Genomic DNA, 25011 nt, shown 5'->3' on the forward strand with positions numbered 1-25011 from the left:
TCAGTCACGGACGGCTGGAGACATGCAGGAGGGCTGCAGTGGTGGCTGTGTTGTTTACAAGGCACAACCTGATCTATTGGCTTGATACTAGTCACACGTCAGACGCCTGGAACTTCCAAGGTGAAAGCTAATGAGGCAGTATACTAAGAAAAGACCATTAGAGATGTTTGTGTGTGTTTGTTAATCCTTTCTCCTCAGTGCGTGTGGATCAGTGAACTCACACGGTTTATTTCTAGCCCCCATGTTTCTTTGCAGAGAGAGAAACAAACGCAGACTGACTTCACAGGAACAGGAATCAACGTGAAAAAACGGAGTATAAGAACAACAAGAGCTCTACAGCCAATCTGGATGTCTCTGGAATACACAAACACATAGTAAGGGCCCAAACTATCACCTCTCACCCTCCTCTTTCTCCCTCGCTCTCTCTCCTCTCTCTCTCTCTCCTCCCTCCTCTCTCTCCCCCCCTCTCTCTCTCTCTCTCTCTCTCTCCTCTCTCTCCCTCCTCTCTCTCCCTCTCTCTCTCTTCTCTCTCTCTCCCTCCCTCCCTCCCTCCCTCCATTAGATGGCTATACTCTCAGATAATGATTAGTGAGTTGCAAAAAGTTTAGAATGTTGTTTTCTTCCAAACATGCAGTTGTCTGTGGATAAAGATTCAGATCTCCATCAAGCAGTCTCTATTCTCATGGGTGTCTTATCTGCTACGTCTTCTTGCTGCTGGTTTTGTCCTGCGGGGTGGAGACTGCAGAGGCTGGACGGGGTCTCTGTGAGGCCAGGGGGTCTGGCCTATTGCGCTGCTCTGAGGCTGCAGTAGGTGTCTGGTTGGGTGTGGTGGTGGGCACCTTCCTTGGTGCAGTCTCCACCACCGGCCTCTCCATGGTGTCCTGGGTGCCCTGGGCCAGGGTACAGTCTTTAGGAGGGGAGAGCCTCCTCTGTGGAGGGGGAGGGGGGGCTGGCTCAGTTTTGGAGGAGGGCTGCCTGGGAGGAGACTGGGAGGACAGGCGGGGTGGTGGCTGAGGGGCAGGGTGTCTGAAGGTGGAGGGGGAGAGGGGAGTGGTGGTGGCTGCAAGGGGGGAGTCAGGTGTGGCCTTGGGGTGAGGGGGGTCGGAGTGTCTCTGATTCTGGTCCTTGGCTCTCTCAAAGGCCTCCTTGGCCCCGGGGATGGTTAGTTTGACGGGCCCCAGGACGCTATGAGCTACATTGGCTAGATGTGACACCATCTTGTCCACCCCACTATCTGACCTTGACACTGAGGCTGGAGAGGCTGGGGGGCTGGGGGCGGCGTAGGCTGCCGCCGCGGCAGCAGCAGCAGCGTGTCTCCGGTTGTCAGCCTCCTTCTTCTCCTTGGTGATGCCTGGGGAGGAGATGGGTGTGGGGACTAGGTCTCTGCCGTCTATGGACCCAGTGGGGCTGGATCTGGGGGCCTCCAGGCCAGAGTCTCTCTCCTCGCTCCATAAACTACTGCTCTTCCCCCTGGGCTCAAGCAACTTGGGGCTCCTCCAGTCCTGATGTGGAGATGAAGCAGCAGGCTTCAGGAAGGTGTCCTTGCTGACGGAGATGAAAGCACTGCCGAGGGTGGCGAAGGTGCTGGACAGGGGGCTCTGGGTGAACTTGCTGCTGGGGTCTGGAGCCTTTCCATCTCTCCGCCTACAGTCATCCGAGGAGGCTGAGCCGCTTTCTTTCCCTCCCAGCGAAGGACCACTCTGAGTGGGCTTGTGTTCGTGGAGTGTGGAGGGTATGGTGGCTCTGCTTGGCAGCAGGGTGGAGGAGGGGGACAGACAGAGGGAGGGGAGGGTGCCCCCGGGTCCTGTACGGGGGGCGATGGGCATGACGGAGGTGGGGCGGAGCAGTGGGGGGGTAAAGGTACAGGTGTTCCTGCCCCTCCCGTCCTGACTGTCCTCTGAACCCTCGTCTGTCTCGTCCTCTGATGAGTCCACCTCGTGGATAGCATCCTGCTTCTGTAGTGACTCCCTTCTCTCAGCCCGGTCCTGTCTGATGGCTGACAGCTTGTCCTTCAGTTTGCTCTTCCCGGGAGCCAGCCCCAGGGACCCGGCAGTCGACCCTCCGTCCCCCTCCTGACGTCCTAGCTTCCTGCTGGAGGAGGGTTTTTGCAGGCTGCCCTTCTCCACGGGACCCCCACGGCCCCCTATCCCAGGCCCCAACCCCAGCAGTAGGCTCTCTCTCTCCCCAGCTGATTCCTGGAGACTCTGCAGACTGGGGTCTCTCTGAAGCATCTCCTTCTTAAACTCAGCGTGGGAGATGTCCAGGCTGTGTTTACGCCCTGCCACTGTTACAGGCAGCTTCTTGTCGCCTCCGGCGCCTGATGGAGAGGGGGAGGACGATGAGGAGGAGAGGGAGGAGGCTAACTTCTCAGCAGACTGGACTCGCTTGAGCAGTGGGGAGCGGGGGTGTTCAGCGCTCTTGGGCCTGGAGATCTGCCTGACCAGAGGGGGGGAAGAGTGGAGCTTGACTGGAAAGATCTGACCCATTGAGGTGGAGCCTAGTCCGTGGCTGGACAGGGGGGAGGGAGAGCGCTGGGGGGAGGTGCTCTGTGGGGTTGGGGAAGGGGTGCGGGCCAGGGGGGATAGAGGGATGTTGCCGGCTGACTTGCGGCGAGGGGAGCGATACTGGCGCTGGAGCTTGGGGGCCAGGCCGTGGAGGGAGCTGGGCCTGATGTGACCGGAGCTGGCTGGGGAGTTAGGAACACTGGAGCTGGGAGAGCTGCTCTGAGATGAGTTACCCCCTACTGAGAAAACACGACACATACAGAAACACACAGACATTCAGGGATTCACCTACATTCATGAAATGTTATGCACACATAATCACCACCTTTTATGACCTTTTCCAACATTAGGCCACGTCCTACAGTCCATTAGGTGAGCCGTGTGTTTGAGGGATGTGTGTGTGTAGGACTTACCAGAGTGTGTAGAGTCAGGTGTGGACCGGTAACCCTGTGTAGGTGATCTAGGGGACAGGTTGTGAGTGGGGGACCCAGGTCCACTCTCTCCAGAGGACAGAGAGCGGGTCAGAGAGGACAGGCTACGGCTGGTGTGGAGAAGAGACGCCTGCTTAGTGATCTTCCTGAACAGAGAGTTCCTCTTCTTACTACTGCTGGAAACACACACACACACACACACACACACACACACACACACACACACACACACACACACACACACACACACACACACACACACACACACACACACACACACACACACACACACACACACACAGAGTATAAAGAGTTGAAAAGACAAACATCCCTCCATTTATCAGCCATTATATTCTATGTAACATGACTTCTGAGAGGAACGGTAAGTGTGTGAGATTGATCAGATAAGAGACCTTTCCTGGCTGCTATCTTTGGTCTTGGTCTTCTTGTTGCGACGCGCCATCTTAGATTTGGAGCCGGTCTTGCGGGCGGGGCCCAGCTTGATGGAGGTGTTCTCAAAGGACGTGGCAGAGATGGACACCTTACCGCCGCTCTGAGGGTAACACACCACACACATAAGACAGGAGCTAGTGTATGTGTGTGTGTGTAGTGTGTGCGTGCGTAAAGTGTGTGTGTGCGCACCTTGAGAATGAGTTCCACCACCTCAGTGTGCACTAGGCCGTGGACAGCCTCTCCATTCACATGAGTGATGAGGTCTCCTTCTCTCAGCCCTGCATCATGGGCTGGACCACCCTCCTCTACATGCTGAGAGAGACAGAGATGGAGAGAGAGAGATGGAGAGAGGGAGATGGAGAGAGGGAGAGATGGAGAGAGGGAGAAAGAGATGGAGAGAGAGAGAAGGAGAGAGAGAGAGATGGAGATGGAGAGAGAAAGATGGAGAGAGGGAGAGATGGAGAGAGGGAGAGATGGAGATTGAGAGAGGGAGAAAGAGATGGAGAGAGAAAGATTGAGATGGAGAGAGAGATGGAGAGAGATGGAGATAGAGATGGAGAGAGGGAGAAAGAGATGGAGAGAGAAAGATGGAGATGGAGAGAGAGATGGAGAGAGGGAGAAAGAGATGGAGAGAGAAAGATGGAGATGGAGAGAGAGATGGAGAGAGAAAGAGATGGAGATGGAGAGAGGGAGAAAGAGATGGAGAGAGAAAGATGGAGATGGAGAGAGAGAGAGATGGAGAGAGAGAGATGGAGAGAGAGAGAGAGAGATGGAGATGGAGAGAGAGAGATGGAGAGAGAGAGAAAGAGATGGAGAGAGAAAGAGAGATGGAGAGAGAAAGAGAGATGGAGAGAGAAAGAGAGATGGAGAGAGAAAGAGAGATGGAGAGAGAGAGAAAGAGATGGAGAGAGAAAGAGAGATGGAGAGAGAGATGGAGAGAGGAGGGTTGAAATTACACATCAAATCATATCACTGGTAATAATTCAATCTGTTGAATCGAATGAAGAACAGGATCACTAGAACAGGATCACTAGAACAGGATTCCTCGAACAGGATCACTAGAACAGGATTCCTAGAACAGGATTACTAGAACAGGATCACTAAAATAGGATCCCTAGAACAGGATCACTAGAAGAGTTAAATCCCTTTTAGCTTGAGTCACTAAGCTAAAGCAGGCTACTACTCACCCAGACCATGTGATGTACTGTGTAGATGTCTGTGTCTCCCATGTACACCCTGATGGCTCGCAGGGTGAAGCCGTACTTCTTGCCCGCCTTGTGGATGATGATGGCGGGTTTGATGTTGGCCACAGCTGGGGACAGGTCTCTACTGGGGGAGGAGTCTCTGGACGAGGGATTGGACGAGAAGGAGTGGGGTGACATGGGGCTGGCCAATGGGGAGGCCCCGTGGTGGTCTAAACATGGAGGAGCGAGGGAGATTGTTTAATAGGGAGTTCAGTCCAGTTACTAAATGCACATAAATGTAATTTATTTTCAACCTTTACCACACGTTCTAAAAACGGACCGAAGGTGCTTAGCTAAGGCTAAGGTGTATGTAAATTTACGACATACAGTCCACATACATACATACATACATACATACATACATACATACATACATACATACATACATACATACATACATACATACATACATACATACATACATACATACATACATACATACATACAGACAGACACATGCAGACAGACACATGCAGACAGACACATGCAGACAGACACATGCAGACAGACAGACAGACACACACATACAGACAGACACATACATACATACCGACACATACAGACATACCGACACATACAGACATACCGACAGACGGACACATACAGTGGGGCAAAAAAGTATTTAGTCAGCCACCAATTGTGCAAGTTCTCCTACGTAAAAAGATGAGAGAGGCCTGTAATTTTCATCATATGTACACTTCAACTATGACAGACAAAATGAGAAAAAAACAATCCAGAAAATCACATTGTAGGATTTTTTAATGAATTTATTTGGTCAATAACAAAAGTTTATCTCAATACTTTGTTATATACCCTTTGTTGGCAATGACAGAGGTCAAACGTTTTCTGTAAGTCTTCACAAGGTTTTCACACACTGTTGCTGGTATTTTGGCCCATTCCTCCATGCAGATCTCCTCTAGAGCAGTGATGTTTTTGGGCTGTTGCTGGGCAACACAGACTTTCAACTCCTTCCAAATATTTTCTATGGGGTTGAGATCTGGAGACTGGCTAGGCCACTCCAGGACCTTGAAATGCTTCTTACGAAGCCACTCCTTCGTTGCCTGGGATCATTGTCATGCTGAAAGACACAGCCACGTTTCATCTTCAATGCCCTTGCTGATGAAAGGAGGTTTTCACTCAAAATCTCACGATACATGGCCCCATTCATTCTTTCCTTTACACGGATCAGTCATCCTGGTCCCTTTGCAGAAAAACAGCCCCAAAGCATGATGTTTACACCCCCATTCTTCATAGTAGGTATGGTGATCTTTGGATGCAACTCAGCATTCTTTGTCCTCCAAACACGACAAGTTTTTACCAAAAAGTTATATTTTGGTTTCATCTGACCATATGACATTCTCCCAATCTTATTCTGGATCATCCAAATGCTCTCTAGCAAACTTCCGACGGGCCTGGATATGTACTGGCTTAAGCAGGGGGACACGTCTGGCACTGCAGGATTTGGCGGCGTAGTGTGTTACTGCAGGATTTGGCGGCGGAGTCCCTGGCGGCGTAGTGTGTTACTGATGGTAGGCTTTGTTACTTTGGTCCCAGCTCTCTGCAGGTCATTCACTAGGTCCCCCCGTGTGGTTCTGGAATTTTTGCTCACCGTTCTTGTGATCATTTTAACCCCACGGGGTGAGATCTTGCGTGGAGCCCCAGATCAAGGGAGATTATCAGTGGTCTTGTATGTCTTCCATTTCCTAATAATTGCTCTCACAGTTGATTTCTTCAAACCAAGCTGCTTACCTATTGCAGATTCAGCCTTCCCAGCCTGGTGCAGGTCTACAATTTTGTTTCTGGTGTCCTTTGACAGCTCTTTGGTCTTGGCCATAGTGGAGTTTGGAGTGTGACTATTTGAGGTTGTGGACAGGTGTATTTTATACTGATAAGTTCAAACAGGTGCCATTAATACAGGTAACGAGTGTAGGACAGAGGAGCCTCTTAAAGAAGAAGTTACAGGTCTGTGAGAGCCAGAAATCTTGCTTGTTTGTAGGTGACCAAATACTTATTTTCCACCACAATTTGCAAATAAATGTATTACAAATCATACATTGTGATTTTCTGGATTTTCCCCCCTCATTTTGTCTGTCATAGTTGAAGTGTACCTATGATGAAAATTACAGGCCTCTCTCATCTTTTTAAGTGGGAGAACTTGCACAATTGGTGGCTGACTAAATACTTTTTTGCCCCGCTGTACAGACAGACAGACAGACAGACAGACAGACAGACAGACAGACAGACAGACAGACAGACAGACAGACAGACAGACACATACATACATACAGTCCACAGACGGACACATACAGTCCACAGACAGACAGACACATACAGTCCACAGACAGACAGACACATACAGTCCACAGACAGACAGACAGTCCACAGACAGACATACAGTCCACAGACAGACATACAGTCCACAGACAGACACATACATACATAGTCCACAGACAGACAGTCCACAGACAGACAGATACAGTCCACAGACAGACAGACACATACATACAGTCCACAGACAGACAGACAGACAGACAGACAGACAGACAGACAGTCCACAGACAGACAAAGACAAACACACACAGACAGACAGACAGACAGACAGAGACACAGACAGACATTAACAGACACACAGCAGATCTCAATACACAAAGACAGAAGCGCACAAAAAACACATTCCTGGCTGTTAAAACCTCAGACGTACCAGCAGGAATCATGAGTGAGAGAGTGGTAGCGGAGGCTGACTTGATGACCTTGTTGAGTGGTCTGGACTGGGCGTGTCTGTCTGTGTCTCCAGACAACAGTCTGTGACGGGCCCTCCTAGCTGCCAGGTCACTGATGGCCTTAGGGGTAGAGGGAGAGCTGTCTGCACCTGAACCACGCTCCCACACATCTCCTGAACTGCCCGCTATGGAGAGAGAGAGAGACAGAGAGAAAGAGAGAGAGAGACAGCGAGAGAGACAGCGAGAGAGAGACAGCGAGAGAAATGTAATTTTTGATGTTTTTCACTTTATATATTGACTTTGTATGTTGTCTACCTCACTTGCTTTGGCAATGTTAACACGTTTCCCATGCCAATAAAGCCCTTGAATTGAATTGAGAGACAGACAGAGAGACAGGTAGAGAGACAGAGACAGACAGAGAGAGAGACAGAGAGAGAGAAAGAGACAGAGAGAGAGACAGAGACAGAGAGAGAGACAGAGAGAGAGAGAGAGAGAGAGAGAGAGAGAGAGACAGAGAGAGAGACAGAGAGAGAGACAGAGAGAGAGAGACAGAGAGAGAGAGAGAGAGAGAGAGAGAGAGAGAGAGAGAGAGAGAGAGAGAGAGAGAGAGAGAGAGAGAGAGAGAGAGAGAGAGAGAGGATCCAGTACCAGGAACATACTGTAAGACATTTTGTCATGTGAATGGAATGAAAGCAGACACACAGTACAAGCATATAGTATATGTTCCACCAGTTTCTGTTGTTTTCTGTAACATATGGACAATAAAGTTGTATTAAATTGTACTGACGTGTGAGTGTGGCTTTGCTGAGCTGGCTGGCTGTAGAGTCTGGTGTTGTGGGGGACTCGTCCAGTTTCAGCTCTCTCTCCACGGGAAGCTCAGGGATGGAGAGGGGCAAGTCCTCGCTGCGGGGGCCCCTGACTCCACCGGGGGTCTGGCTGAGCAGGCTGGGGCTCCTATAGCTGGGGGCCACCCCTGCTTCCTCCTCTGAGGAGATGGCGAAGCGCGGCATCTCGATGATGGCGGAGCAGCAGCGTCTTCGCACCGTCAGGGGAGGGCTGGAGTCGCTCTCCGTGTGGGACGACTCTGAGACAGACAGACGCTTACGCAGGCTGAGGGAGGGAGGCACACAGGGAGGTTACAGTTCTGTTGTTGGTAATGGAAGGGACAGCTCATTTAGTAGAATACTTAAATAATTAGCATAGACTATCAAGTAAATGAGGCTTTGGTGTCCCCAGAAGAACCCCTCATACTCACATCTCAGGTGACCCCACCAGCCAGTTGCGGTCTCTGGACTTGAGACTACTGAGGCTGTCAATGCGTTCTCCTCCCTCCTCACTGAGGCTACGCTTGGTGGGCGGGGGGGTCCTCTTCTCCTCATGGAGGGATAGACGCTCCATACTGCTGTACACCTAAACACACAGTTTGATTGAAAATTATGTAGTACATGGAGTGATTACATTTTCAGCAGGGGTGCTGTGTGTGTGTGTATGTGTGTGTGGGTATATGTGTGTGTGTGTGTATTGTTAACCTTGCTGAAGCGGGGCGAACAGGAGGAGAACTGACGTATCTCTACGTGTTCGTCATCGTTGGTGTCGTCTTCATCTTCAGAGTCCAAGTGGTGGTACCTGTCTGAACGGGCTGGAGAGAGAGAGAGAGAGAGAGAGAGAGAGAGAGAGAGAGAGAGAGAGAGAGTGTAGCATTACACAAGACTACTGGACCGGACTGTCCACTCACTCACTTTCAGGAGCTCTGTTCTATTATTCTAAGTAAAGGAATAGTATAATGGACAGTAGGTGAGACTTACTGTCAAAGTAGCTGGTGTCGTCCTCTGACTCTAGCTGAGGGATGAACTCTGCCTTCTGTCTCAGCAGAGTGTTCCAGTCCAGATTATAGAAGAACCGATGCTGCTTCACCTCAAATGCACTGCCTACAACACAGAGACTGAAGGAATGACAAGGAGACCACTGCCTACAACACAGAGACTGAAGGAATGACAAGGAGACCACTGCCTACAACACAGAGACTGAAGGAATGACAAGGAGACCACTGCCTACAACACAGAGACTGAAGGAATGACAAGGAGACCACTGCCTACAACACAGAGACTGAAGGAATGACAAGGAGACCACTGCCTACAACACAGAGACTGAAGGAATGACAAGGAGACCACTGCCTACAACACAGAGACTGAAGGAATGACAAGGAGACCACTGCCTACAACACAGAGACTGAAGGAATGACAAGGAGACCACTGCCTACAACACAGAGACTGAAGGAATGACAAGGAGAGCACTGCCTACAACACAGAGACTGAAGGAATGACAAGGAGACCACTGCCTACAACACAGAGACTGAAGGAATGACAAGGAGAGCACTGCCTACAACACAGAGACTGAAGGAATGACAAGGAGACCACTGCCTACAACACAGAGACTGAAGGAATGACAAGGAGACCACTGCCTACAACACAGACAGACTGAAAAAGACTAAATTACAATTTGACACTGTGTAATGTGAGACGTGCAGGTAGTGTACTTGTTTCTATGAGTTATGCTTGTCAAATAACATGTTTGTAATCCATCACCTGTGCCCAGCCTCTCCAGAGGGTTCTGTCTGAGGAGTTTAGAGATGAGGTCCTGGGCATCGTTAGGAAGAGCCTCCTCCTCCTCTGGCCATATGATCTCATCTACAAATAGAGGACGGAGACCAGACGTTGTGGTCAGACGGATTTCTCCACAAACGTTTTCAAAACAGAGCAATACTTCTCCCTGACTTTTTTTTTTGTCTGTTGAAAATGCAGACTCCTGTGTGCTTCTGTTCTCTGTGACACTCACCACTGATGACCTGTCCAAAGAGCTCCTCAGGTGTGTCTCCAAAGAAAGGGGCACAGCCCACCAGGAATTCGTAGAGGATGACCCCCATGGCCCACCAGTCTACTGGCTTCCCATAGCCCTGTCTGAGGATCACCTCTGGGGCGATGTACTCTGGTGTACCACACACCTGGTCGTACACACAGAGGGGAAGGGTCAAGTATAGGCAGGGAGAAATACACGGCAACTGTCACACACAGTACAATGTTGCATTCACTTAGTCCTTTTGTCTCATACCTGTTGACATACACTTCTGTCATAGACACTGTTATAGATAAGGGAAGCGTGATCAGTGACAGAGTTTGGGTGTTATGTGTTGGGCGCCAGAGGCAGGGGCGGACTGGTGAGCTGGAATTCCGGGCAAATGCTAGATGGGCTGGTACATTGAGCCTAGTGGGCCTGTGTAATTATTATATATGTTTTATCTGTTATCTGTCAAATAATGGGTTCCTCAAAGAAAAGGAAATGGCCCAGTGTGGGGGCCTCTAGGAAATGAAAGGGCCCAGTGTGGGGGCCTCTAGGAAATAAAAGGGCCCAGTGTGGGGGCCTCTAGGAAATAAAATGGCCCAGTGTGGGGGCCTCTAGGAAATAAAATGGGCCAGTGTGGGGGCCTCTAGGAAATAAAATGGCCCAGTCTGGGGGCCTCTAGGAAATAAAATGGGCCAGTGTGGGGGCCTCTAGGAAATAAAATGGCCCAGTGTGGGGGCCTCTAGGAAATAAAATGGGCCAGTGTGGGGTCTCCAGGAAATAAAATGGGCCAGTGTGGGGGCCTCTAGGAAATAAAATGGCCCAGTGTGGGGGCCTCTAGGAAATAAAATGGCCCAGTGTGGGGGCCTCTAGGAAATAAAATGGCCCAGTGTGGGGGCCTCTAGGAAATAAAATGGCCCAGTGTGGGGGTCTCCAGGAAATAAAATGGGCCGGTGTGTTGGAAATGCCTTATCCAATTTTTGGTCCCAGTCTGCACCTGGCCAGAGGTGTCTCTCTCTCTCTGTACCTGTTTATCCAGGAACTCCCTGGTATCTTTCTCTATGTGTCCTTCATACAGGTTGGTGGTGAGGCTCATCAGACCGATCTTCGACAGCCCAAAGTCTGTCAGCTTGATGTGGCCCATCGACGTGATCAGAAGACTACAGGAAGAGGGAGAGAGATATGATGTTAGAATCATGAGATAGTGAATAAAGCATATAGGTTGTGAATTATTAAAGCCCATGAGAAGTATTAATGATAAATGAAAAGTCGTTTAACAGGTAAATCTTTCTTAATAAATGTTTTTATTTTTCTCCCCAATTTCGCGATATTCAATTGGTAGTTACAGTGTTGTCCCATCGCTGCAACTCCCGTACGGACTCGGGAGAGGCGAAGGTCGAGAGCCATGCGTCCTCTGAAACACGACCCTGCCAAGCCGCACTGCTTCTTGACACACTGCTCGCTTAACCCGAAAGCCAGCCGCACCAATGTGTCGGAGGAAACACCGAACAACTGGCGACAATGTCAGCGTGCACTGCGCCCGGCCAGCCACAGGAGTCGCGAGAGTGCGACAGAGCAAGGACATCCCGGCCGGCCAAACCTTCCAGCGAATTGTGCGCCACCTCATGGGTCTCCCGGTCGCGGCCGGCTGTGACACAGCCCGGGATGATACCCGGGTCTGTAGTGACGCCTCAGGCACAGCGATGCAGTATCTCAGACCGCTGTGCCACTCGGGAGGCCACAGTTAAAGCTTCTAGACTAGAGGACAGTGTGTGTGTCTTACTTGTCAGGTTTCAGGTCCCTGTGTACGATGCCATAGTTGTGGAGGTACTCCAGTGCCAGTACAGTCTCAGCAAAGTACATGCGTGCCATGTCCACGGGCAGCGCCCCGATGTTCTTCAGCAGGGTGGCACAGTCACCACCTAGTCAGGGTAGAGACAGTCAGCATACACCCCCATTCACTTCCTAGTCAGGGTAGAGACAGTCAGGATACACCCCCATTCACTTCCTAGTCAGGGTAGAGACAGTCAGTATACACCCCCATTCACATCCTCGTCAGGATACACCCCCATTCACATCCTAGTCAGGGTAGAGACAGTCAGGATACACCCCCATTCACATCCTAGTCAGGGTAGAGACAGTCAGTATACATCCCCATTCACATCCTCGTCAGGATACACCCCCATTCACATCCTAGTCAGGGTAGAGACAGTCAGGATACACCCCCATTCACTTCCTAGTCAGGGTAGAGACAGTCAGTATACACCCCCATTCACATCCTCGTCAGGATACACCCCCATTCACATCCTGGTCAGGGTAGACAGTCAGTATACACCCCCATTCACTTCCTAGTCAGGGTAGACAGTCAGGATACACCCCCATTCACATCCTAGACAGGGTAGACAGTCAGTATACACCCCCATTCACATCCTAGTCAGGGTAGACAGTCAGGGTAGACAGTCAGTATACACCCCCATTCACATCCTAGACAGGGTAGACAGTCAGTATACACCCCCATTCACTTCCTAGTCAGGGTAGACAGTCAGTATACACCCCCATTCACATCCTAGTCAGGGTAGACAGTCAGGGTAGACAGTCAGTATACACCCCCATTCACTTCCTAGTCAGGGTAGAGTCAGTATACACCCCCATTCACTTCCTAGTCAGGGTAGACAGTCAGTATACACGCCCATTCACTTCCTAGTCAGGGTAGACAGTCAGTATACACCCCCATTCACTTCCTAGTCAGGGTAGACAGTCAGTATACACCCCCATTCACTTCCTAGTCAGGGTAGAGTCAGTATACACCCCCATTCACTTCCTAGTCAGGGTAGAGTCAGTATACACCCCCATTCACATCCTAGTCAGGGTAGACAGTCAGTATACACCCCCATTCACTTCCTAGTCAGGGTAGACAGTCAGTATACACCCCCATTCACTTCCTAGTCAGGGTAGACAGTCAGTATACACCCCCATTCACTTCCTAGTCAGGGTAGACAGTCAGTATACACCCCCATTCACTTCCTAGTCAGGGTAGACAGTCAGTATACACCCCCAGCCACAAACATGGAGTGGGAAGAAACTGTCAGTGTGCGTATAACAGTAAGAAATTAAGAAGGATGCCCCTTTCCGATTCTACTAATTAACTGCTCATCAGGACCTTGATTAGCTGGATCAGGTGTGTTACAACTGGTTTGGAGCAAAAGCCTGCACAACCAGTAGCTCTCCAGGAGCAGGTTGGCTACCCGTGATGTTTCTGAACCGTGTGTATAGCAGTCACCTTATACATACTCCATGACCATACAGAGGTGTCTGTTGTTCGTGTGTGTGTGTGTGTGTGTGTGTGTGTGTGTGTGTGTGTGTGTGTGTGTAAATGAGCTGTGTGTGTGTATGATCAGCCCTTACCCTCCACATTCTCCATGACCATACAGAGGTGTCTGTTGTTCGTGTGTGTGTGTGTGTGTGTGTGTGTGTGTGTGTGTGTGTGTGTGTGTGTGTGTGTGTGTGTGTGTGTGTGTGTGTGTGTGTGTGTGTGTGTGTGTAAATGAGCTGTGTGTGTGTATGATCAGCCCTTACCCTCCACATACTCCATGACCATACAGAGGTGTCTGCGTGTCTCGAAGGAGCAGAACATTGAGACCACGAAGGGGTTCTCAGCGAAGGTCAGGATGTCTCTCTCTACGAAGGCCTGTTGGATCTGGTTCCTCAGGATGAGGTTCTGCTTGTTGATCTTCTTCATGGCAAAACGCTGACGGGTCTCCTTGTGGCGCACCAGAAACACAGCACTGCAGAGAGAGATCGATGGAAGGGGAAGGCCGGGGGGAGAGGGGGGTTGAGAGAGAGCGAGAGAGAAATAATCAAATGACGGCCAACAATGTTAGACATTTTGTGGCCGTTATCATCATTGTCATGGGGTAACAAAACCATGGGGATGTTTCAGTCTCATGGGGACCCAAATCTAACTGCCTGTAGCTCAGGACCCAAAACTACTGCCTGTAGCTCAGGACCCAAATCTAACTGCCTGTAGCTCAGGACCCAAATCTAACTGCCTGTAGCTCAGGACCCAAATTTAACTGCCAGTAGCTCAGGACCCAAATTTAACTGCCTGTAGCTCAGGACCCAAATCTAACTGCCTGTAGCTCAGGACCCAAATCTAACTGCCTGTAGCTCAGGACCCAAATTTAACTGCCTGTAGCTCAGGACCCAAATTTAACTGCCAGTAGCTCAGGATATGAATATTATTGATACCATTTAAAAGGAAACACTTTGAAGTTTGTGGAAATGTGAAATTAATGTAGGAGAATATAACACATTAGATATGGTAAAATATAAAGAAAAAGCACATGTTCTTTTGTACCATCATCTTTGAAATGCAGGAGAAAGGCCAAAATGTATTATTCCAGCCCAGGCACAATTTAGATTTTGGCCACTAGATGGCAGCAGTGTATGTGCAAAGTTTTAGACTGATCAAATGAACCAATGCATATCTGTTCAAAATGTTGTATCAAGACTGCCAAAATGTGCCTAATTGGTTTAATACATTCAAGCTCATAATTGTGCACTCTCCTTAAACAATAGCATGCTATTAGTTCACTCTAATAGCTACTGTAAATTGGACAGTGCAGTTAGATTAACAAGAATGTAAGCTTTCTGCCCATATCAGATATGTCTATGTCTTGGGAAATGTTGTAGTTACTTACAACATCATGCTAATCACATTAGCCTACGTTAGCTCAACTGTCCCGCGGGGGGACACACACACCGATCCCATGGAGTCGGTCTGATAACGGTACAAGTCTGTCTCTCTGTCTGTTGCGCTCTCTCTCTCTCTCTCTCGCTATGTCTTACCCATAGGCCCCGTTGCTGATGAGCTTGATGTTCTCAAAGTCCTCCTCCCGTGGGGCTTTGGTTTTAGGGGGAGCTACAACAGGCACGGTGGCCCCTCGACTATCCACAGCGTCGTCTGTCTCTGGTGTGTCTGGGTTCCCACTGTCGTAGCTGCTCAGCTGGGCCATCTCCTCCAGAGGATCTCTGGTGAGACCCAGCTGGCTGATGATGTAGCGGGGGATGTCTGACTTGATGCCCTGGCCCTCCTTGGCATGGCCCTCTGCGGCCTCCAAAAGATGGTAGAACTCCTCTGGGTCAAACTCCTGCAGACCAGGGGGGTAGAGTGAAGGGGAGGAGTGGGTAAAATGTGGGTGAGGGAGAGAAAAGGAAGGGGGAGGTAGAGAAGAGTGTGTTAAAATCAGCCAATGCATTAGAGGTTGGAATGTGTGTGTGTTTGTAGTGGCTCAACCTGAGGGGAAACCTGAACGCATCAAAAAAGGTCATGGATTACAAAATAATACACAACATTGGACACTGTACAGTCGGTGAACAATCCTTTGTTTCCTTGTCCTCTGACAAAGACATAGAGGCTCTCTACCCGCCCACCCCCCAGTCTACCCCCCACCATCCCAATCTACTCCCCCACCTCCCCAGTCTACCCTCCTTCCACCCCAGTCTACCCTCCACCACCCCACAACCACTTCAGTCTTCCCCCACCATCCCAATCTACTCCCCCAGTCTACTCCTCACCACCCAAGTCTACCCTCCTTCCACGCCAACCTACCCTCCACCACCCCAGTCTACCCTCCTCCACCGTCTTACCCTCCACCACCCCAGTCTACCCTCCTCCACCGTCTTACCCTCCCCCACCCCAGTCTACCCTCCTCCCCCGTCTACCCTCCACCACCCCAGTCTACCCCCTTACCACCCCAGTCTAGCCCCCTCCACCACCCCAGTCTACCCTCCTCCACCGTCTACCCTCCACCACCCCAGTCTACCCCCTTACCACCCCAGTCTAGCCCCCTCCACCACCCCAGTCTACCCTCCTCCACTGTCTACCCTCCACCACCCCAGTCTACCCCCTTACCACCCCACTCTAGCCCCCTCCACCACCCCAGTCTACCCATCTCCACCGTCTACCCTCCACCACCCCAGTCTACCCCCTTACCACCCCAGTCTAGCCCCCTCCACCACCCCAGTCTACCCTCCACCACCCCGTCTACCCTCCTTCACCCCAGTCTACCCTCCTTCCACCCAGTCTACCCTCCTTCCACCCCAGTCTACCCCCTTACCACCCCAGTCTAGCCCCCTCCACCACCCCAGTCTACCCTCCACCACCCCGTCTACCCTCCTTCACCCCAGTCTACCCTCCTTCCACGCCGTCTACCATCCTTCACCCAAGTCTACCCTCCTTCCACCCAGTCTACCCTCCTTCCACCCCTGTCTACCCCTTACCACCCCACCACCTCTCTTCAAGCTGTGTGTGCATCCATTTGTAAAAACCCATCTTGTGTGTTGTCATATCATTGGCTACATGTGATTAGTCAAAAACACAGACGTGAGCACTGGGGCAGCCTCCCTCCCTCCCTCCCTCTCTCTCATTCCCTCCCTCCCTCTCTCTCATTCCCTCCTTCCCTCTCTCTCATTCCCTCCCTCCCATCTCCAGAGAGAGGGATGAGGTGGAGGGAAGGTTCCAGCTGCTTAGCCATGAAGGAGGAGGGGGGATGATGAAGCACCGTCTCTAGCCCCACTCCCCTCTCCCCGGCTGGGCAGAGAGCAGCAGCGTGCTGGGGCTGTTGGAGAGAAGGTGCTGGGAGACTGGATGGATGGAAGCCCTTATGGGTGATACATAAACATGTGTTGTAGGCTGTTTCATGTGAGCTGCATCTGTCTCTGAAGACAGTAAATACAGTGTCATGCTTGAGTTACCACACAATAAGGAGTACATCTCTTTAATTTCCCTTGCTGAGTGACTAGGTGGCTTATTAACTATGAGAGGAAAATGACTGGCTTGCAAACCGGAAACAATTTATGAAAAAAATAAGAAAAGGATTTGAAAACGAGTCATTATTCACAGCGGTAAACCCTGATAGACACTCATCATTTATCTTCCTCAGCACTTAGGATGAAGATTTTCATTCATTTGAAGGAAACATTGTTGGTAAACATCTCTGATTATCCCCCGTCATGTTCCTCTTACCAGACATTCTAACAGGCGTGCAGGACGAGCGATGACCATCATCAGCTTCCTAACCAGCTGGGTGACGAAGGTAACCTCCACACTCTCCGAGCGCTCGTGAGCCTAGACATGAACCCAGAGAGGACAGCAGAGTAAGACGAGCACACCGGTGGTATGAACCATCAGTACTACCTGGAGGGGGTAGAAGATAGAGAAGATAGTGTGTAGACCAATAAATATTGTTTGTTTTTTTACACTGCTGCTACTCGCTGTTTATTATCTATGCATAGTCACTTCACCCCTGCCTCCATGTACAGTTTACCTGGACTAACCTGTACCCCCACACACTGACTCGGTACTGGTACCCCCTGTATATAGCCTCGTTATTGTTATTTTATTGTGTTACTTTGCATTATTTTTTACTTGAGTTTATTTGGTCAATATTTTCTTAACTCTTTCTTGAACTGTACGGTGGTTAAGGATTTAATCAACAGTGCATTGCACGGTAAGGTTTACACTTGTTGTATTCGGCGCATGTGACAAATAAAGTTTGATTTGATAGTTTACATCAGGCATGGGCAACTGACGGCCCCCACCCCTCAGTCTCAACTTACTGTTGAGCTACAGTAGAATACACAAGGTGCAATCTCTACATGTGGTTGTGCATTAACAGCTTCTCTCTTGTTATGCCAGTCAATTAGCCACGCCAGCTAACATGTTTTAGATTGGAAAAGTTAGTCTAGCGACCAGCTATCTAAACCTGTAGTAGGCCTAATCATGGCCCAATTACCATTACCAATTACTTTTTGGGGCCACTTTTTTTCGGCAGGTAGCTAGACAGGCAGACCAGGCAGGCAGCAGAGGCCCCAGGGGCTCCTTTCTACCCCTGAATAATTGATGAAGGTAATGAAAGCGGCAAAGTGCTGGAGGTGGAGGGAGGAATGGAGGGAGAGCCTGATCTCCTACCAGTATAGACGAGTGATCGGTGAATAATGGGGCAGCAGCGGGACTGTCATTCATGTTTACAGCCGCTAATTAACCACACTGTGTGTGTGTGTGATGTGTGTGTGAGAAACAGTCTAAGTGCGTGTGAGAGAGTCTGCGCGTGTGAGAGACAGTCTACGTGTGTGTGAGAGAGGTTGTGTGTGTGAGAGAGGTTGTGTGTGTGTGTGTGTGTGTGTGTGTGTGTGTGTGTGTGTGTGTGTGTGTGTGTGTGTGTGTGTGTGTGTGTGTGTGTGTGAGAACAGTGTCTCTGTATTTGTGTGTCTTCTAAACTGCCTATGAGATGCTGTAACTGTGAGCGATGGACAGCCTGCCACAGGACTACCTATGACACCGATGGACAGTGCTGAGCTGAGGTTACCCTTGGGTCCTCCACGGGGCCAGAGGTGGGGGTTGCTATGGTGACAGGTCACTGAGGCCTGGGGTAGAGGTTAAGGTGGATGAGGTGGTCTCCTGTGAGGTTTTTAATGTTGTCCCTATGTGGGGTGGAACGGATGGCTAGAGGAGGGTTACAGTATTGGCCTGGAGCTCTGACAGGACAGACCGACAGAGAGGGAAAAGACAATGAAGAAGAGCACTGATGGCCACCACTGGCTGACAACACAGACTCACTGACTGCAAGAGAGAGAGCGTTGATGTACGGTGTCAAATATCATACACTGAATCATCATAGTAAGTTGTGTACCAGACACAATACTTCCACAGGTATGTGCTCCTTTTCAAGCCAAAAAAGTTAACGTAAACATAACCGTTGGTTACTTAATAAACATAAACTCTCACAATCCCATACCTGTCCCTCACAGATATACCTGTAACAAACCACGATGATCCAGCAAAGACCAGCACCCTGACCTCAATCCAAACATCACCCCCCCCAACTGCAAAGAAACAGGAGACAAGACCCGAGACTCAACTGGAAAAGAGTTGTGATCCCATGTGAGTGTGCTCCACTCTCTCCTCCAGCTCCTCTGTTCCAGAACATGTTGCAGCACCTCCTCTTCCTCTAGCCTCCTCTGTTCCAGAACATGTTGCAGCACCTCCTCTTCCTCTAGCCTCCTCTGTTCCAGAACATGTAGCAGCACCTCCTCTTCCTCTAGCCTCCTCTGCCATGACATGCCAGACATTGTCCAGAGAATGAAACAACAGGAAACGCTCCTCTCCGGGTACCTGTTCACCGCCTCATCTTCTCCACGGCACGTTTATATCACCGCCACCTGCCGCGCTCCGCTCGGCTCCCCAACCCTGTCGCCCAATTAGTGCCCTGGAGGTGATGTCATCCTCGCACTCCTTCTCTCTGTTCTCTCTTGTTCTGCTACAACATTCTCTCTGTTCTCTCTTGTTCTGCTACAACGTTCTCTCTGTTCTCTCTTGTTCTGCTACAACATTCTTTCTGTTCTCTCTTGTTCTGCTACAACATTTTTTCTCTGTTCTGTTCTCCAGATGTGGCCAGAGTGTGGTTGTCGTGGGGTTAATACTCTGTCTACTGCGCTCTCACACACTAACCACATTTCAACAGGCATGAGCCCTAACGCGGGACGGTTTAAACAGCCAATCCAAGACTGGAAAACTCCCTGCAGACCCCTCCTTCTATGGCTTCATCCTTCCCTTCGTCCCCCCCGTCTCGCTCTCTCACTCTCAGTGCACCCCTCCTCCTGGGTGTCTGGGAGAGTCATCTGTCACCCTCGCTGACTGCTGGGGTGTGAAATTAGAATCAGGGAGAGGAGAGGGAGACACACACCCCACCTGCGACTGGGGTGGGCAGTACGAGGCCACTGCGAGCCCCCCAGCTCTGTAACAGAGCTAATGGAGATATCAATGACATCACACACCATGGAATGTCCCTGAAACCCTAACACAGACATCACCAACCCATCTTGTGACTAACATATTGGAGGCAGGTGTGGGGGCTGTGCCTCATATGAACAGAAAGAGAGAGGGAGGGATGGATGGAGAGAGAGAGAGGGAGGGATGGAGAGAGAGAGAGGGAGGGATGGAGAGAGAGAGCGGGAGGGATGGAGAGAGAGAGCGGGAGGGATGGAGAGAGAGAGAGGGAGGGATGGAGAGAGAGAGAGGGAGGGATGGAGAGAGAGGGAGGGATGGAGAGAGAGAGAGAGAGGAGGGAGGGATGGAGAGAGAGAGAGGGAGGGATGGAGAGAGAGAGAGGGAGGGATGGAGAGAGAGAGAGAGGGAGGGATGGAGAGAGAGAGCGGGAGGGATGGAGAGAGAGAGCGGGAGGGATGGAGAGAGAGAGAGGGAGGGATGGAGAGAGAGAGAGGGAGGGATGGAGAGAGAGAGAGAGGGAGGGATGGAGAGAGAGAGGGAGGGATGGAGAGAGAGAGAGAGAGAGAGAGGGAGAGAGAGAGAGAGAGAGGGATGGATGGAGAGAGAGAGAGAGGGAGGGATGGATGGAGAGAGAGAGAGGGAGGGATGGAGAGAGAGAGGGAGGGTGTTTCTGATGGACTAAACGGGTCAAAGTGGCTTCCTGACAGACTTAATGATGATCAGTGAGCACCTTATTGAAACTATATGTGACGGGTGAACAAACATGACTCACATGATTTCTGTCTCAGATATCTAAATTAACACGAGTTGGACGATATATTCACTTCATGGATTATTCTAATGGATGTTGGTGAAAGTCAGGAAATAGCGCTAGAAGCCCCCAAAGAGAAACAACACACTCTACTTACATCTTGCAGTAGTTTCTCCAGGTTCTCCTGCAGTTCGTAAAAGTAGCGTGACGTGATGCAGCCCTCTCGGCTTTTAACCAGGCAGTCTCTGGACAGCTCTATGACCTGGTGGTGGATGAAGCTGAGGACCCCGTCGGCCAGGGGCATCACCTTGTCAGGGGCCGAGGACGACAGGAAGTCAGCCAGACGGTCCTCCATTTGAGCCGTGGCCTGCAGGAGGAGGGGGGTTGAGGTGAGTCACACATACAGCCTCTACCACACAGCAAGCTTTATTACAATGGAAAAGCCATTTGAAGGACTGTCATAAAATGGTTAGTATTTTAATTACAGGTATTTCATTTCTGAATGTATTTATGTCAAATAAGTCATAATAAACAAATGAAAAAAGAGTTTGTCCTGGTCGGTCGGTACCTTGGGAAAGCGCTCCTTGTACACATGGTTCATCATGACGACCTCATGGTCAAAAGAGATGGGTGAGCGACCAGGGCTGAAAGCACACAGACACACAGAGATGAGTGGAGAAGAGGTCAGTCCTCTGTAGCTCAGTTGGTAGAGCATGGTGCTCATAATGCCATGGTAGTGGGTTTGATTCCCGGGACCACACATATCTAAAATGTATGCACGCATGACTTTAAGTCGCTTTGGATAAAAGCATCTGCTAAATGGAATATGTTATTTTGATATATTAAAAGACTGTAGCTCAGTAGTCTACAACAGTTCAGAGAGACTAGCATACTGAATGAGAGTAGGGGTCTGTAATTTACACCAGTCCAGAGACTAGCATACTGCATGGGAGTAGGGGTCTGTAATCTCCACCAGTCCAGAGACTAGCATACTGCATGGGAGTAGGGGTCTGTAATATACACCAGTCCAGAGACTAGCATACTGCATGGGAGTAGGGGTCTATAATCTACACCAGTCCAGAGAGACTAGCATACTGCATGGGAGTAGGGGTCTATAATCTACACCAGTCCAGAGATTAGCATACTGCATGGGAGTAGGGGTCTGTAATCTCAACCAGTCCAGAGACTATCATACTGCATGGGAGTAGGGGTCTGTAATCTACACCAGTCCAGAGACTAGCATACTGCATGGGAGTAGCGGTCTGTATTCTACACCAGTCCAGAGACTATCATACTGCATGGGAGTAGGGGTCTGTAATCTACACCAGTCCAGAGACTAGCATACTGCATGGGAGTAGGGGTCTGTAATCTCCACCAGTCCAGAGACTAGCATACTGCATGGGAGTAGGGGTCTGTAATCTACACCAGTCCAGAGACTAGCATACTGCATGGGAGTAGGGGTCTGTATTCTACACCAGTCCAGAGACTAGCATACTGCATGGGAGTAGGGGTCTGTATTCTACACCAGTCCAGAGACTAGCATACTGCATGGGAGTAGGGGTCTGTATTCTACACCAGTCCAGAGACTAGCATACTGCATGGGAGTAGGGGTCTGTAATCTACACCAGTCCAGAGAATATCATACTGCATGGGAGTAGGGGTCTGTAATCTCCACCAGGCCAGAGACTAGCATACTGCATGGGAGTAGGGGTCTGTATTCTACACCAGTCCAGAGACTAGCATACTGCATGGGAGTAGGGGTCTGTATTCTACACCAGTCCAGAGACTAGCTTACTGCATGGGAGTAGGGGTCTGTAATCTCCACCAGGCCAGAGACTAGCATACTGCATGGGAGTAGGGGTCTGTATTCTACACCAGTCCAGAGACTAGCATACTGCATGGGAGTAGGGGTCTGTAATCTACACCAGTCCAGAGAGGGAAGCTGAGCTAGGACCTTCTAATGCACATGGGAAGCTGAGCTAGGGCCTTCTAATGCACATTGGAAGCTGAGCTAGGACCTACTAATGCACATGGGAAGCTGAGCTAGGACCTACTAATGCACATGGGAAGCTGAGCTAGGGCCTTTAATGCACATGGGAAGCTGAGCTAGGGCCTTCTAATGCACATGGGAAGCTGAGCTAGGACCTACTAATGCACATGGGAAGCTGAGCTAGGACCTACTAATGCACATGGGAAGCTGAGCTAGGACCTACTAATGCACATGGGAAGCTGAGCTAGGACCTTCTAATACACATGGGAAGCTGAGCTAGGACCTTCTAATGCACATGGGAAGCTGAGCTAGGACCTTCTAATGCACAAGGGAAGCTGAGCTAGGACCTTCTAATGCACATGGGAAGCTGAGCTAGGACCTTCTAATGCACATGGGAAGCTGAGCTAGGACCTACTAATGCACATGGGAAGCTGAGCTAGGACCTTCTAATGCACATGGGAAGCTGAGCTAGGACCTTCTAATGCACATGGGAAGCTGAGCTAGGACCTACTAATGCACATGGGAAGCTGAGCTAGGACCTTCTAATGCACATGGGAAGCTGAGCTAGGACCTACTAATGCACATGGGAAGCTGAGCTAGGACCTTCTAATGCACATGGGAAGCTGAGCTAGGACCTTCTAATGCACATGGGAAGCTGAGCTAGGACCTACTAATGCACATGGGAAGCTGAGCTAGGACCTTCTAAAGTCCAGGAGTCAAAACAATTTCACTTTGCTTGGGAAGTAATCTTTTACAATGTGTGACTCTGGGAGGATGGCAGGAAATTACCATGCTAGGGCTGCGCACACACATGCTAGGGCTGCACACACACATGGTCCCAGGCACACACAAAGTCCCAGAGCTGATGGCTTTTGAGACCAGGCAGGGGATTTGGCCGTTATGTTCCTGACTGTGTCTGGGAGTCAGTCTGAGGACCATGTCTGTCTGCCTGCCTGGACTTCATAGTAGTGAGTAACTATGGCTGGAAAAGGCAGTTCTCTGGGGAGGAAGATGGAGCAGTGATGGCTCCTTCAGTATGTAGCATCAGCCTTTACTATGCATCAGTCTCTCTACTCCACCTCTCTTTCACTCCCTCTGTCTCTATTCAATTCAAGGGCTTTATTGGCATGGGGAACATAAGATAATTAACAAAAATGAAATAAACAATGAAAATGAACAGTCAACATTACGCTCTCTGTCTCCCCCCTCACTCTCTAGCCCCCCAGTCTCTATCCCTCGCCCCCTCTCCCAGCAGGAAGACATGAAGACAGTGGGAACAACCCTGACCTTTCTGTCTCTCACACCAACCACCTCCACAGAGAATAAGCTGAGGATCTGTCTGAAGCAATGAGGCGACTCCCTTCTCAGACACGGTGTGTGAGAGAGAGACTCTAATCTGAGCAGCTGTGTTGTAAAGTGGTGTAATGGAAGCGGTGAGGGAATGCTAGGGGCCACAGATGTGACCGTATGTGTGAGTCATCCATGTCTCTTCTGGTCATGTGACCAGCGGGATGAGGTAATGCCTATAGTCATCCATCGACAGCTTGCTTGTCCTATTAACCAGTCTACAACATATTAACCAGTCTACAACATATTAACCAGTCTATAACATATTAACCAGTCTACAACATATTAACCAGTCTACAACATATTAACCAGTCTACAACATATTAACCAGTCTACAACATATTAACCAGTCTACAACATATTAACCAGTCTACAACATATTAACCAGTCTACAACATATTAACCAGTCTACAACATATTAACCAGTCTATAACATATTAACCAGTCTATAACATATTAACCAGTCTATAACATATTAACCAGTCTACAACATATTAACCAGTCTACAACATATTAACCAGTCTATAACATATTAACCAGTCTATAACATATTAACCAGTCTATAACCAGTCTATAACATATTAACCAGTCTACAACATATTAACCAGTCTACAACATATTAACCAGTCTATAACATATTAACCAGTCTACAACATATTAACCAGTCTACAACATATTAACCAGTCTACAACATATTAACCAGTCTACAACATATTAACCAGTGTATAACATATTAACCAGTCTATAACATATTAACCAGTCTATAACCAGTCTATAACATATTAACCAGTCTATAACATATTAACCAGTCTATAACCAGTCGACAACATATTAACCAGTCTACAACATATTAACCAGTCTATAACATATTAACCAGTCTATAACATATTTACCAGTCTATAACCAGTCTATAACATATTAACCGGTCTATAACATATTAACC

The 25011-nt window shown here is 49.6% G+C and overlaps 1 protein-coding gene and 1 long non-coding RNA gene across 10 annotated transcripts in view; both read right to left on the minus strand.

Annotated features, from left to right (window-relative positions):
* Nucleotides 1-554: 554 nt before the first annotated feature.
* The window catches only part of mast2 (microtubule associated serine/threonine kinase 2), a 333467-nt gene continuing 309010 nt past the window's right edge, over nucleotides 555-25011 (minus strand). For 6 of the 9 annotated variants that reach the window (XM_052463449.1, XM_052463424.1, XM_052463457.1 and 3 more), the window contains 19 exons: nucleotides 21300-21375; nucleotides 20889-21098; nucleotides 17218-17319; nucleotides 15039-15340; nucleotides 13767-13975; nucleotides 11974-12112; nucleotides 11218-11350; nucleotides 10188-10353; nucleotides 9938-10039; nucleotides 9158-9280; nucleotides 8882-8991; nucleotides 8608-8762; nucleotides 8140-8462; nucleotides 7334-7537; nucleotides 4576-4802; nucleotides 3578-3700; nucleotides 3349-3488; nucleotides 2918-3111; nucleotides 555-2743 (listed from right to left, as the gene is read on the minus strand). In XM_052463449.1, the coding sequence (XP_052319409.1) occupies nucleotides 699-2743; nucleotides 2918-3111; nucleotides 3349-3488; nucleotides 3578-3700; nucleotides 4576-4802; nucleotides 7334-7537; nucleotides 8140-8462; nucleotides 8608-8762; nucleotides 8882-8991; nucleotides 9158-9280; nucleotides 9938-10039; nucleotides 10188-10353; nucleotides 11218-11350; nucleotides 11974-12112; nucleotides 13767-13975; nucleotides 15039-15340; nucleotides 17218-17319; nucleotides 20889-21098; nucleotides 21300-21375 (5083 nt within the window). In that variant the 3' untranslated portion in view covers nucleotides 555-698. The remainder of the gene's footprint in view (nucleotides 2744-2917; nucleotides 3112-3348; nucleotides 3489-3577; nucleotides 3701-4575; nucleotides 4803-7333; nucleotides 7538-8139; nucleotides 8463-8607; nucleotides 8763-8881; nucleotides 8992-9157; nucleotides 9281-9937; nucleotides 10040-10187; nucleotides 10354-11217; nucleotides 11351-11973; nucleotides 12113-13766; nucleotides 13976-15038; nucleotides 15341-17217; nucleotides 17320-20888; nucleotides 21099-21299; nucleotides 21376-25011) is intronic. The other 3 variants (XM_052463462.1, XM_052463428.1, XM_052463439.1) reach the window with 2 other exon arrangements.
* LOC127907610 (uncharacterized) lies at nucleotides 22969-23830 on the minus strand. The gene is made up of 3 exons (XR_008065147.1): nucleotides 23261-23830; nucleotides 23069-23228; nucleotides 22969-23036 (listed from the first exon to the last, which is right to left on the minus strand). It is a non-coding gene; the product is annotated as an uncharacterized LOC127907610 (long non-coding RNA).

The sequence above is a fragment of the Oncorhynchus keta genome, chromosome 1, assembly GCF_023373465.1.
Source record: "Oncorhynchus keta strain PuntledgeMale-10-30-2019 chromosome 1, Oket_V2, whole genome shotgun sequence".
NCBI classification, from domain to species: domain Eukaryota; kingdom Metazoa; phylum Chordata; class Actinopteri; order Salmoniformes; family Salmonidae; genus Oncorhynchus; species Oncorhynchus keta.